At 54.1% G+C, this 12,500-nt stretch overlaps 2 protein-coding genes across 2 annotated transcripts in view; both read left to right on the forward strand.

Annotated features, from left to right (window-relative positions):
• LOC308123572 (type II inositol 3,4-bisphosphate 4-phosphatase-like) overlaps positions 1 to 5,175 on the forward strand; it is a 19,776-nt gene extending 14,601 nt beyond the window's left edge. The window contains 6 exon segments of the mRNA XM_080486120.1: positions 71 to 155; positions 157 to 212; positions 322 to 419; positions 1,421 to 1,518; positions 2,834 to 2,988; positions 4,903 to 5,175. Coding sequence (XP_080342246.1) covers positions 71 to 155; positions 157 to 212; positions 322 to 419; positions 1,421 to 1,518; positions 2,834 to 2,988; positions 4,903 to 5,023 — 613 coding nt within the window. The 3' untranslated portion in view covers positions 5,024 to 5,175.
• A 535-nt stretch (positions 5,176 to 5,710) lies between these two features.
• Positions 5,711 to 7,708, forward strand: LOC308123610 (uncharacterized protein). Its single transcript, XM_080486170.1, has 3 exons — positions 5,711 to 6,018; positions 6,715 to 6,860; positions 7,004 to 7,708. The coding sequence occupies exons 1-3, from the start codon at positions 5,952 to 5,954 to the stop codon at positions 7,307 to 7,309; spliced, it is 519 nt and encodes a 172-aa protein (XP_080342296.1). The 5' UTR covers positions 5,711 to 5,951; the 3' UTR covers positions 7,310 to 7,708.
• Positions 7,709 to 12,500: the final 4,792 nt, after the last annotated feature.

Here is a 12,500-nt window from a genome sequence, read left to right on the forward strand (position 1 = left end):
ACTGTCTCTCTCTCTCTGTGTGTGTCTCACTCTCTGTCTCACTCTCTCTGTCTCACTCTCTCACTCTCAGGGGTGACTACGTGGTCGAGGTTCCGTTGCCGTCGGAGAACTTTGGCGTTCTGCCAGCGGAGCTGAGAGACGGACGATCGATTCGAGGTCGAAGCCGTTTTGTTTAACATCGGAATCAACCAGCAGCAGAGCTTAGCTGAGAGGTCCACACACACACACACACACCACACACACACACACACACACACACACACACACACACACACACCACACACACACACACACACACCCCTGACCGCTCTGTGGTTGCAGGTTTGGGGACAGCTCTCCCCAGGACAGGGTGAACCAGCAGAGCAGCCAGCGGCTCAGAGCGTACTGCGACTCTCTCAGTGAGCAGCTGCCCTACATCGGTACGACACCGTACGGCCAGCACCACCCAGCACCACCCAGCACCACCCAGCACCACCCAACACCACCCAACACCACCCAGCACCACCCAGCACCACCCAACACCACCCAACACCCCCAATACCACCCAATACCACCCAACACCAACCCAGCACCCCCACAACACCACCCAGCACCACCCAACAACCACCCAACACCACCCAACTACCACCCAGCACCACCCAACACCACCCAACACCACCCAACACCTACCCAACACCACCCAAACACCACCCAGCACCCCCAATACCACCCAACACCACCCAACTTCCACCCAGCACCACCAACACCTCCCCAACACCTCTGGCTGACGGTACTGTCTGATTTAGTCAAGCCTGCTGTCGTCCTCTGGCCTCCTCCTGGCTTCCTCCTCCTCCTGCTCTTCATCCTCTTCCCCCTCCTCCTCCCCCTCTTCCTCCTCCTCCTCTTCTTCCTCTTCCTCTTCCTCCCTCTCTTCCTCCTCCTCCTCTTCCTCCTCCTCCTCCTCCTCTTCCTTCTCCTCTTCTTCCTCTTCCTCCTCCTCCCCCCTCTTCCCCCTCCTCCTCCCCCTCTTCCTCCTCTTCCTCCTCCTCCTCCCTCTTCTTCCCCTCCTCTCTCCTCCTCCTCCTCCTCTTCTCCTCCTCCTCTTCCCTCCTCCTCCTCTTCCTCCTCTCTCCCCTCCTCCTCTCCTCCTCCCCTCTTCCTCTTCCTCCTCCTCCTCCCTCTCCTCCTCTCCTCTTCCCACCTCCTCCTCCTTCCTCCTCCTCCTCCTCCTCCTGCTGCTCTTCCTCTTCTTCCTCCTCTTCCTCCTCATCCTCCTCCTCTTCTTCCTCCTCTTCCTCCTCCCTCTCCTCCTCCTCCTCCTCTTCTTCCTCCTCCTCCTCTTCCTCCTCCTCTTCTCCTCCTCCCCCACCCCCTCCTCCTCTTCTTCCTCTTCCTCCTCCTCCCTCTCCTCCTCCTCTTCCTCCTCCTCCTCTTCCTCCAGCTGGTGTCCAGTCCCTTCCAGACTTGTTGTGTTCTCTGGGTCGCAGTCTGGAATCCAGGAAGAGGAAGAACGTGGAGGTTCTGTGGACGGCGGCCACGGTAGGACTTAGAACCTTCTGCGTCTCGGGAAACGTGACGGCGTTTTGTTTGGACCAACGGCGATAAAAAGTACAACTTTGAGTCTGTAAAATACTTGGTCTCCATGGAAACGGAGCAAATTTCAACATGTTTTAAAAACGGTCTCCCTGGAAAAGGCAAAAAAGCAACTTTTCTGAAAATCCTAGAACCAATAGACCCTAGAACCCTGACTCACTGAGACCCAGACCTGCTGTAGAACTACACATTCTAGAACCAGAACTCATTCTAGGACACATACATTTGAGCGTCCACCTCCGGCTGGACGTCCAACAGTTTCTAGAACTTGTTGAAGTGTGATCCCTGAAGTGTCCGTCTCATCGGGTCGCTGTGAGTGTCTCACTGTCTCACACTGAGTGTCTCACTGTCTCTCAGTGAGTGTCTCACCGTCTCTCAGTGAGTGTCTCACCGTCTCACAGTGAGTGTCCTCACCGTCTCTCAGTGAGTGTCTCACCGTCTCACAGTGAGTGTCTCACCGTCTCTCAGTGAGTGTCTCACCGTCTCTCTGTGGGTGTCTCACCGTCTCTCTGTGAGTGTCTCACCGTCTCACAGTGAGTGTCTCACCGTCTCTCAGTGAGTGTCTCACCGTCTCACAGTGAGTGTCTCACCGTCTCTCAGTGAGTGTCTCACCGTCTCTCTGTGGGTGTCTCACCGTCTCTCAGTGAGTGTCTCACCGTCTCTCAGTGAGTGTCTCACCGTCTCTCTGTGGGTGTCTCACTGTCTCTCAGTGAGTGTCTCACGTCTCTCAGTGAGTGTCTCACCGTCTCTCTGTGGGTGTCTCACCGTCTCTCAGTGAGTGTCTCACCGTCTCTCTGTGGGTGTCTCACCGTCTCTCAGTGAGTGTCTCACGTCTCTCAGTGAGTGTCTCACCGTCTCTCAGTGAGTGTCTCACCGTCTCTCTGTGGGTGTCTCACTGTCTCTCAGTGAGTGTCTCACGTCTCTCAGTGAGTGTCTCACCGTCTCACAGTGAGTGTCTCACCGTCTCTCAGTGGGTGTCTCACCGTCTCTCTGTGGGTGTCTCACCGTCTCTCAGTGAGTGTCTCACCGTCTCACAGTGAGTGTCTCACCGTCTCTCAGTGAGTGTCTCACCGTCTCTCTGTGGGTGTCTCACCGTCTCTCTGTGGGTGTCTCACCGTCTCTCAGTGAGTGTCTCACCGTTTCACACTGAGTGTCTCACCGTCTCACAGTGAGTGTTTCACTGTCTCACACTGAGCGTCTCACCTTCTCACACTGAGTGTCTCACCGTCTCACACTGAGGCTGTCTTGTCTCGGTGGACAGATCTGCCGCGCGGTGAACGGCGTGCGACTGACGAGCTGCAAGAGTGCAAAGGACCGCACGGCCATGTCGGTGACGCTGGAGCAGTGTGCGCTGCTGCGTGAGCGCCACGCGCTCGGCCGCCAGCACTTCGGCGCGGCGCTGGACTGCATGAGGAGGTGAGCGGTGTCCCCCGCCCCCCGAACTGAGGACGAGGACGAGGCTCGCCGCGGCGGGGGACGCCGCGGCGAGCCTCGTCCTCGTCCTCAGTTCTGCTGTTTCCTCCCTGAGAAGCTCTTCAGCTCTTTCTTTCTGACTTCCTGCCGGTCTGGGCTCCTGTCTTCCCTCTGGTCTCCTCCTCCTTCTCCTCTTCCTCCTCCTCCTCCTCCTCCTCCTCCTCCTCCTCCTCCTCCTCCTCCAGGTCTCGTCTGTCCTGGGGACAGATGCTGGGCTGCTTTGCCCCGTCAGGGTGCACCGTCTCTGGGCTGGATGTGAGCGAGCCCCCGTCCTCAGAGCTCGGGGGCGCCGCCCTGCTGAAGGCTCCCAGGCGCCACCTTTACCCGGTGGCCTTCCTCCTGGTGACGTCTCACCTCCTGGTCCTCTGGCTCATCCTCAGCCTGGTCGTACTGCTGGACAAGTACCAGTAGGGCGGCGCCGGCACGGGCGGGGCGTTCAGGAACACCGAGGAATTTAGAACGTCGCACGATGGCGTGCTTCACCAAAGAGTCGAGGTTTAGCGGAGCAGCAGCGCGTGGCCATGCTGAGGCCCCGTCTCCACGGCAACGACAGAAACACTGAAAATGAAGCGGTTTAGTTGTGGGGCCACTAGGTGGTGCTGTTGGTTGTTTTAGTACTGAAGCCACACAATGAGAACAATGAGCTCTAAGCATGGACACCAGGAGGACACGGACATCCTGGTGGACAGACCACCGGGATGGATTGTTATTATGGTGACTGTCAAAATAAAAGTACCAAGCCCTGGAACACATGACACCACGGAGGAAACTTTATTCTGACTGGCTCTACTGAGCATGTGCAGAACTACGAGTTACTACTAACATGGTCACATGTCGCAGTTTATCGAGGATGAGTACCGATACCGAGTACCGATACCGAGTACCGATACCAGCACTTATCACATGACATTAAACCTAATTCATACTCCATACGTAAACGATATAGTTGCAGTGAACCGCCTCCGTACAGCCTCTGTATCGATGCTACGTCACCTCCACCAAACCTCCCAGTCTCCATTAGCATAGCCAGAGCGTAGCGTCTATCTCCGCTCTGCGCTTTGCTAATGGGGACCGAGCTGCTGGGGATGAGAGGATCAGTCACTTTAATGATGTTTAGCATGTAGCATGTAGCATGTAGCATTGCTAGTGTGTGAGCCTGAAACCCTTTAGCATGTAGCATCGCTTGTGCGTGAGCCTGAAACTCTTTAGCATGTAGCATCGCTGGTGTGTGAGCCCTGAAACTCTTTAGCATGTAGCATCGCTGGTGTATGAGCCCTGAAACACTTTAGCATGTAGCATCGCTGGGGTGTGAGCCTGAAACTCTTTAGCAGGTAGCATGTAGCATCGCTGGTGCTTGAGCCTGAAACTCGTTAGCATGTAGCATGTAGCACGGCTGGAAGTTACGTGCTGAGCAGTTAAACTACTGAGCAACATCGTGCTAACTCTGCTGGTTCACATCTCTGGTGATGAAGTTGCTGGTGATGAAGTTGCTGGTGATGAAGTTGCCGGTGATGAAGTTGCCGGTGATGAAGTTGCCGGTGATGAAGTTGCTGGTGATGAAGTTGTTGGTGATGAAGTTGCCGGTGATGAAGTTGCTGGTGATGAAGTTGCCGGTGATGAAGTTGCTGGTGATGAAGTTGCCGGTGTTGTACCAACTATCTTTCTCCTCTTGATATTTTCTACGAACATAATTTACAGTCTTCCTCACTTTTCTCACTCTCAAACCGCGGTTCACCTTTCACTCGCCGAGTACGAGTGCCGTATCGGGCCGATACCCGACACTGGTATCGGTGCGTCCTTAATGTTCTGTGTGTGTTTGCTTGTGGCGTCCCGTGTTCCCTGTGTGTGTGTGTGCAGGGACGGCTGCAGGATGGAGAACGTGCAGAAGAACGTGGGAAGCAGGAAGTTCGCCTTCAGCTGCGTGCAGCTGCTCACCTTCCCGAAACTCTACCGACCCCCGGACGGGAGCTACGGGTAGACACGCCCACTTTCACGCTGGTGGTTCTAACTGTGAAACGACCTGCTGCCTCGTGTCGTCCGTGGACATCGAGTTAATTGTGGATCTCCTGTGGATGTTTGGATCAACGGAAATGTTCTTTTTTGCCATTAAAACTCTGATTGTCTCATGTGTGTGTGTGTGTGGAGCTGGATTCTTGTTGCTTTGCTGCCACCTGGTGGTCGGTCCGACAAACACACTTCAGGTATTCTGACCCTGGTTCTGTGAGGGACCGCAGTACTGATGGAAAAGTACTGGGAAGTTAATTTGACAGGATATGGGACCTTTAACACAGAAAATACTCAACAAATAATCAACTTTATGAAACAATTAAATGTTTATTAACTTTATTTGACTTGAAAAAACTTTAAATATTTAACTTTAGAACAGTTAATGTGTGTGTGTGTGTGTGTGTGTGTGTGTGTGTGTGTGTGTGTGTGTGTGTGTGTGTGTGTGTGTGTTGTCACAGTTGAGTAACACCTGTAATCGGATACAGGTGTGAGTAACAGTTTCCATAACCTGTTTGAGACGCTTTTAAGAGGAGACCCAAGTCGAAGCATTTTCGAAAAGACGCATCCCCCCCCCCCCCCCCCCCGCTGTTTCCATGGAGACGGAGTGTGCATTTTCACAAAGTTCCATTTTTCCCGTCCCCCCCCCCCCCCTGTTTCCATAGCGACAGGGTTTGAGCGTTGTTGAAAACTCACAGTGTCTCGTGGGCTGGAGCGTTTTCCAAAAGTTGAGCGCATCGTTGTTTTGCAAACAGACAAATAAAAAACTGCTCCAAAGTTTTCCATGTGGGCCAACCAGAGGAAGCAGAGATTAGTGGGCGGTGAGGGATTATGGGTCTAGACGGAACCCCGCCTCTCGTTCCTCCTCGGGCCCGTCAGTCGCTCCGCCGCCGCTCAGCGCCATGACTCCTGCTCCCGCCACTCTGCCGCTCCTCTTCCTCCTCTTCCTCCTCTGGCTTCAAAACGTTGGTGAGTCCAAACACTTCCAACCCCCGGGTAGTTACAAGTTACTGAGGATTACTACGAGTTACTTCCTCTCATTCCAGTGGAGGAAGACGCTCTATAATCTGATGTTAGAGGGAGGGAAATGCTCTGTAATCTGGATGTTAGAGGGGAAGATGCTCTATAATCTGATGTTAGAGGGGGAAGATGCTCTATAATCTGATGTTAGACGGAGGGAAATGCTCTATAATCTGATGTTAGCGGGAGGGAAATGCTCTGTAATCTGGATGTTAGAGGGGAAGATGCTCTATAATCTGGTGTTAGACGGAGGGAAATGCTCTATAATCTGATGTTAGAGGAGGAAGATGCTCTATAATCTGATGCTGGAGGAGGAAGATGCTCTGTAATCTGATGTTAGGGGAGGAAGATGCTCTATAATCTGATGTTAGAGGAGGAGGGTACTCTATAATCTGGTGTTGGGGCGAAGATGCTCTATAGTCTGGATGTTAGAGGAGGAAAATGCTCTATAATCTGATGTTGGGGGAGGAAGATGCTCTATAATCTGGATGTCAGAGGAGGATGCTCCATAATGTGATGCTAGAGGACGGCGATGCTCTATAATCTGATGCTAGAGGAGGAATATGCTCTATAATCTGGATGTTAGAGGAGGAAGATGCTCTATAATCCAGATCATAGTGTGTCTTCCTGTCGTCCCTCTGTCAGATCGGAGTTCGTCCTCCCTGACGGGTTTCCAGCCGCCGCAGATCGACGGTTCCGCTGTGGACGTCTGCCAGAACTTCTTTGAACGCGGCGCCTCTTCCACCCCGGCGGCGGCGACGGCGGCGGCGACGGCCCGTAGCACCACCAAGGTTACACCACCAAGAGTACAACTCTGTTTCAGCGCGACGGCTTAGCATTAGCCTCCCGATGCCGCCGCCGGACATGGTTCTGTTTCATTTCACCTTCACTCGGGTCGGTTCCTCACATTCCCGCTTTCTTTCCGTTCTCACAGCGAATGCTAACGACACGCGGCACCAGGAAGCCGACCGTCCAATCACCAGAGAGGAGCCTGGAATCCAGAGTCTCCAGAGCACCAATCAGGACTCAGCCAGCCGCAGGAGGACCAATCGGCAGCCGGCGCTCCGACATCATCCGCCGCCTCCTTTCCCGCCTCCTGGCCGGTAGCGGAGGACACGCCTCCTCTCCTCGGCCAATGGGAGCGCAGCGGCGACATCACCGCGTCAGTTCGAATAGCAACAAACGCCAAACCTGGATAGCGTCTTCGTCGTCTTCCGAGGACTCGAGTGACGAGTCGTAAAAACCACAGACATGCTAGTTTTCCACGGCGGGATTGAGATCGGAAGTTCACTGTTTGGAATTCTGGCCTTGAAGTGGGCGGAGCTTTCAGAACTTCCTCCCTCCCCCGACAAAAACAACTAAACAAAGAAACAAACATTAGGAATCTTGTGGAACTGAAGTTCCTGAACTCTTGAGCGATGACGACGTCGGAGCGTTCCAGGTCATCGCAACGCGTCGAGTCAGAAAACAAGATGGCCGCCTCCCGCGGAGCCCATCTTGGTCTGGCCCGTTACAACGAGCAACAAAAGCATTAAGTCGTGTTTCGTTCACAAAAACTTTGTAACTTCGTCTCCACTCTACGAGTCAATAAAAGACGTTGGCGCTGATGCTAACGCGCCGCACGGCGGGGAGTCGTCTTGAAATGTTTCAGTTAATCTGTAGAAGTTCAAATTTAAAATAACTCCTGAGACTCAGATGTTCTAAAATGGGAATTCCTGACTGGACCTGATGTTTTTCCTCGGATCCAGTTCTTCGCAACGGTTCGGGAAACGCGGCGCTGATCGCTTGCTAGCTCGGTCGTACGAATGATACCCCCTACCAGAACCAGGGTCTGAACCCCTACCCTCTACCAGAACCAGGGTCTGAACCCCTACCCCCTACCAGAACCAGGGTCTGAACCCCTACCCCCTTACCCCTACCAGAACCAGGGTCTGAACCCCTACCCTCTACCAGAACCAGGGTCTGAACCCCTACCAGAACCAGGGTCTGAACCATTCAAAGTATTGCAGAAACAGCTTTTGTCATATTTTGTTAGTATTTATTCGTTGTGACCTTCAAAGTGTATCAACATGCTGTTAGCTAGCCCGTTAGCGGTTCTGTCTCGGTGCGGTCGGGTCCGAGCTGCTGCGGTTCCAGACTGGAAGGAACCAGATGTTTGTCCTTGTGCTGGTCCGTTGTGCTGCTTTTGTTCTGTTTGCCTGAAGAGAGAGAACAGAGCCTGGATTTAATCTGGATGTTAGAGGAGGAAGATGCTCTATAATCTGACGTTAGTGGAGGAAGATGCTCTATAATCTGACGTTTGTGGAGGGAGATGCTCTATAATCTGGATGTTAGAGGAGGAAGATGCTCTATAATCTGACATTAGAGGAGGACGATGCTCTATAATCTGACGTTAGAGGAGGACGATGCTCTATAATCTGACGTTAGAGGAGGGAGATGCTCTATAATCTGATGTTAGAGGAGGACGATGCTCTATAATCTGATGTTAGAGGAGGAAGATGCTCTATAATCTGATGTTAGAGGAGGAAGATGCGGCTCGAAAGAGACAATTTAGCAAAGTAAGTAGTTCTAAGCGTCCACTAACATTTTGCGTCAGCTCTCTGGCGCCCCCCAGAGGAGACCCGTACCTTCTGTGCTCCCGGGCCCGGGTCCCGCCCAGCTTCTCAAATCCGGGAAATGAACGTGCATCATGTTTTTTTGCCGCTGCGACGCCGCTGCCTCCGACGCGGAGGTCGCGGTGGTCGGACAGGCGCGAGCGTTCGCAGGCGACCAGTCCACCGACGTGGCCCGATGGAAACTGTTGGTTCTGCCGCGTGGGAAGGGCGCCGCGTTGTCCGGCGATCTTATTCATGCACCTGCGGAAAGAAACGTCACGTCAATCAAGAGAGCTAACGCTAGCCACGTCCTGTCGCGATCCACTCAAAGGGGGCGGGGCTTTTACAGTGATCAATACTCCACTGTGACGACTCGGGCCAGAACTTTTCGAAGTTCTACTCATTGAAACCCGAATGTTTTCAAAATAAAATTCATAACTGGGTGTGTGAGCCCCAAACACTTTAGCATGTAGCATGTAGCATCGCTGGCGTGTTAGCCCCGAAACACTTTAGCATGTAGCATGTAGCATCGCTGGCGTGTTAGCCCCGAAACACTTTAGCATGTAGCATCACTGTCGTGTTAGCCCCAAAACACTTTAGCATGTAGCATGTAGCATTGCTGGCGTGTTAGCCCCAAAACACTTTAGCATGTAGATGTTGATGGACGACGTCACGTAATACAAAGAGTATCATGGCGCTTCCTTGACTACGAGTACTCTGTGCAGTATTGGACCAGATACCGGTGTTGGTATCGGTGAACCTGCGACCTCTGACCTCGAGGTCGCCACTGCTCGGGACGAGAGGTTCCGGCTCGGACACGTCTCGGGTCGTTACCTGATTCCGGGGGTCCCGGCGTGGAAACCGGCTGCCGGGGTCAGACGTCCGCCGGCCGCTGAGCTCCCGGTGGGGGGAGGGGGAAAGAGCGGGGCAGGGGAGGGGGAGGGCGGGGGAGGAGGGGCTGAACCCAAACCCTCCTCCTGCAGGTCTGCAGTGGTCAGGTTGTGGTGAACGAGGGCAGTGGTCAGGTTGTGGTGAAGGAGGGTTCGCCTGGAGGATCCGTGGCCCCGAGTCGACGTGACGGGGGTCCGGTCCTTGTCGACGTCCGTCGCCGCCTTCGCTCCAGCGACTCTGGGCGTCTTCAGAGCGCCCAGGCTCAGGGGCTTCTCCACGAACTCAAAGTGGCCGCGACTCAGACTTTTCTCGTCCCTCGGCGGTCCCCCAACCGGAGGTTTGCTTTTCGTTCCGGCGGACGCCGAAGAAGCTGGATCCTCGTGGTTTTCTTTATCGGAAACGCTGCGCGGCTTCAGGAGAGCCGGTCTTTCTCCCGTGTTTTCACGCAGCGTGGACGGCGATGTGCTTTGGGCTCGCGGTGCCACCTTCCACCTCACATCCTCCTTGTGACCTCTGACCTGCGGACGGTCGTCTGCTCCAGCCCTGGACGCTGAACTCGGGCGCGCCGGATTCTCTCCAGTGTCTTGGGTCAGATGCTTCTCGTCGGGAAGCCTCGTTGTAATCCGATCACCTCTGGAGGCGTTTGGATTCGTGGAGGACTGAGCTGAACCCTTGGGCAAAGACCAGGAGCTTTGGTTTGGTTTGGTGGTCGTGGACAGTTTGGGGTTTGACGGTACGACCCCCGGAGAGCCGGGGTCTCCTGAGTCGGATCTGGTGCAACGCTCTGAAGTTCTGTTTGTGGCTCTACGGCCTGATCCCGGCGGTTTTGAAGGTGACCTCAAACAGTCCCTGGAATTCTCGAACGATTTTAAGTTGTTCCGGGTCTTTCCAGACTCTGGGTTTGGCTCTGGATTGGAGGACCTGCTGGTTTCCATCAGCCTTTCCTCTGTTGTTTTCGACACTTCGCTCTCGACATCTTTTCTAACATCGCGGCATTCGTCCGTTCTCTGGTGTGTTTGCTCCGATGGATCCGGTGGATCAGACAGTGGAGGTTTGGTTGACCTAGAACTGTCCCCACCGGAGACCTGTTTGTTTTTCGGGGCTGTAGGAGACGGTCCAGGGACCTTGTTTCCGACTGGTTTAGACCGTTTGGTCAACGGTTCTGCCGCGTTGCAAGGCTTCGTGTTGGTCTTCCCTTTGCTTTGATCCTTGTGGACCTTCTCGTCCATGTCCTCTGCCTGCTTCTTGTCCCTGGCTCTGCGCTTCCTCTCGTCCCCGTCGTCGGCTTCTTGTCTCGGGGTTTTGGTGATCTTGGGCAGGGTGGAGTTTTCTCTGTGGCCTTTCTGAATCTTAGCATTTAGCTCGTCCACGAATCTGCGCAGAGACACAAAGAGAGGATGAACCCAGGAGTCATGACCTCGGTCGAGGGACTCTTAGTATCAGTTTGTCCTCAGCCGGTTTTGTCTCGTATCCAGTTACAAACTGTCTTTCAATCAATTCTTAAAATATATTAGGAAAAAAGAGGGCGGAGCTTTTTCAAACCTGAGAGAGTACATGCAGGATTTGACAGGTACGGATGTTAGGTGCTTGTTGATTGGCCGCAGGAACTGTCAATCATGGATAGTGATAGCATAGCGATAGCATAGCGATAGCATAGCGATAGCATAGTGATAGCATAGAGATTCTTTGCTCATACACAAAGTACAAGATGACGGTTGAGCGTCTTCAAACATCCACCCACAGATTTCAAATGAAGTACAGGGTCCTTGGTAAGTCGCATCAAACTTTATACTAGTCCCGTTAGCGGCTAACGGCTAACCGCTAGCGGCTAATTTAATTTACCAGAAGTGGGTGCATGACATTAGCAGTTAGCGGTTACCTACTTGAGGCTAAATTCATTCTAACAACCACCCGTTGACAACAATCAGAACTTCCTGCTTTGGGGTGGCGCCCCCTTGTGGGCGATTCTGGTTTGAACAAAGAGCCCAACAACGCCAAGACTCCCGTTTTAATGAGGAAACGTGTGCCGGCGGTTCTGGGGGTGAACGTGAGGCGATACCTGACGTGAAAAGAATCCTGCGTGAAGAGCGGACGTTCCAAGAGCTCGGAACACGGAGCGCGTTCCTCTGGATCCACCGCCAGACAACTCTGTAACGCAACGCAGCGTCAATACCGCCGTCCAGCCCGGGGACGAGATTCAAGACAAAAGGTCATCCATGTACTTGGCCAGCACATCGTACCTGCGCGAGGTCCAGAGCCGCGGGCGACATCGTGCGGAACCGCTGCTGCAGCGAGACTCGTCCGGAACTTTCCGGCAGTCGGACTCCGGAAAAGACGGGATTCCTGCGGAACAGCTCCTGGTGGCGAGGCGTCAGGTTCCCTTCGTGGAGAGACATCGCAGCCGGGATTTAAAGAAACGAAGAAGACGTAGGAAAAACTGTGGCTGACATCGTGCGCAGCGCTCACCGAAGCACCGGACGACGTGGTGAATCTGGTCGAGGTCGGAGTCGCCGGGGAACAGAGGCTGACCCGTCAGCGTCTCCATCAGCAGACACCCGATCGCCCACACGTCTACGGGTCTGCAACAGGCACCACCGTCGTTAACGCCGCCGCCGCCGCCGCCGCCACGGAGGCGCTCACACGCAGATACCTACTTCCCGTACTTGGTGTCGCCCACGAGCAGCTCGGGCGCCCGGTACCAGCGCGTGGCCACGTAGTCGGTGTACACGCCGCCGTCGGCGGGCGACGCCACGGTGCGGGCAAAGCCGAAATCGCAGAGCTTGACCACGCCCCCCAGAGAGATGAGGACGTTCTCCGGTTTGATGTCACGGTGGATGATCTGCAGGAACAATCAGTGCTGTGTACTGGAAGTACTGGACACTCGCCCCCTGGTGGCTGGATGTGGGGTTGAATAGTTAAAAATCAAATCAAAGAGGAGGGACGCAC

Source organism: Lipophrys pholis (genome assembly GCF_963383615.2).
Source record: "Lipophrys pholis genome assembly, chromosome: 18".
NCBI lineage: Eukaryota > Metazoa > Chordata > Actinopteri > Blenniiformes > Blenniidae > Lipophrys > Lipophrys pholis.

Bases quoted from the DNA above. Each gene is read 5' to 3' on its own strand.
- LOC308123610 (XM_080486170.1), top strand. From the start codon at position 5,952: ATGACTCCTGCTCCCGCCACTCTGCCGCTCCTCTTCCTCCTCTTCCTC. The intron at 6,019-6,714 runs GTGAGTCCAAAC...TCCCTCTGTCAG, and splicing joins CCTCTGGCTTCAAAACGTTG to ATCGGAGTTCGTCCTCCCTG. The intron at 6,861-7,003 runs GTTACACCACCA...CCGTTCTCACAG, and splicing joins CGGCCCGTAGCACCACCAAG to CGAATGCTAACGACACGCGG.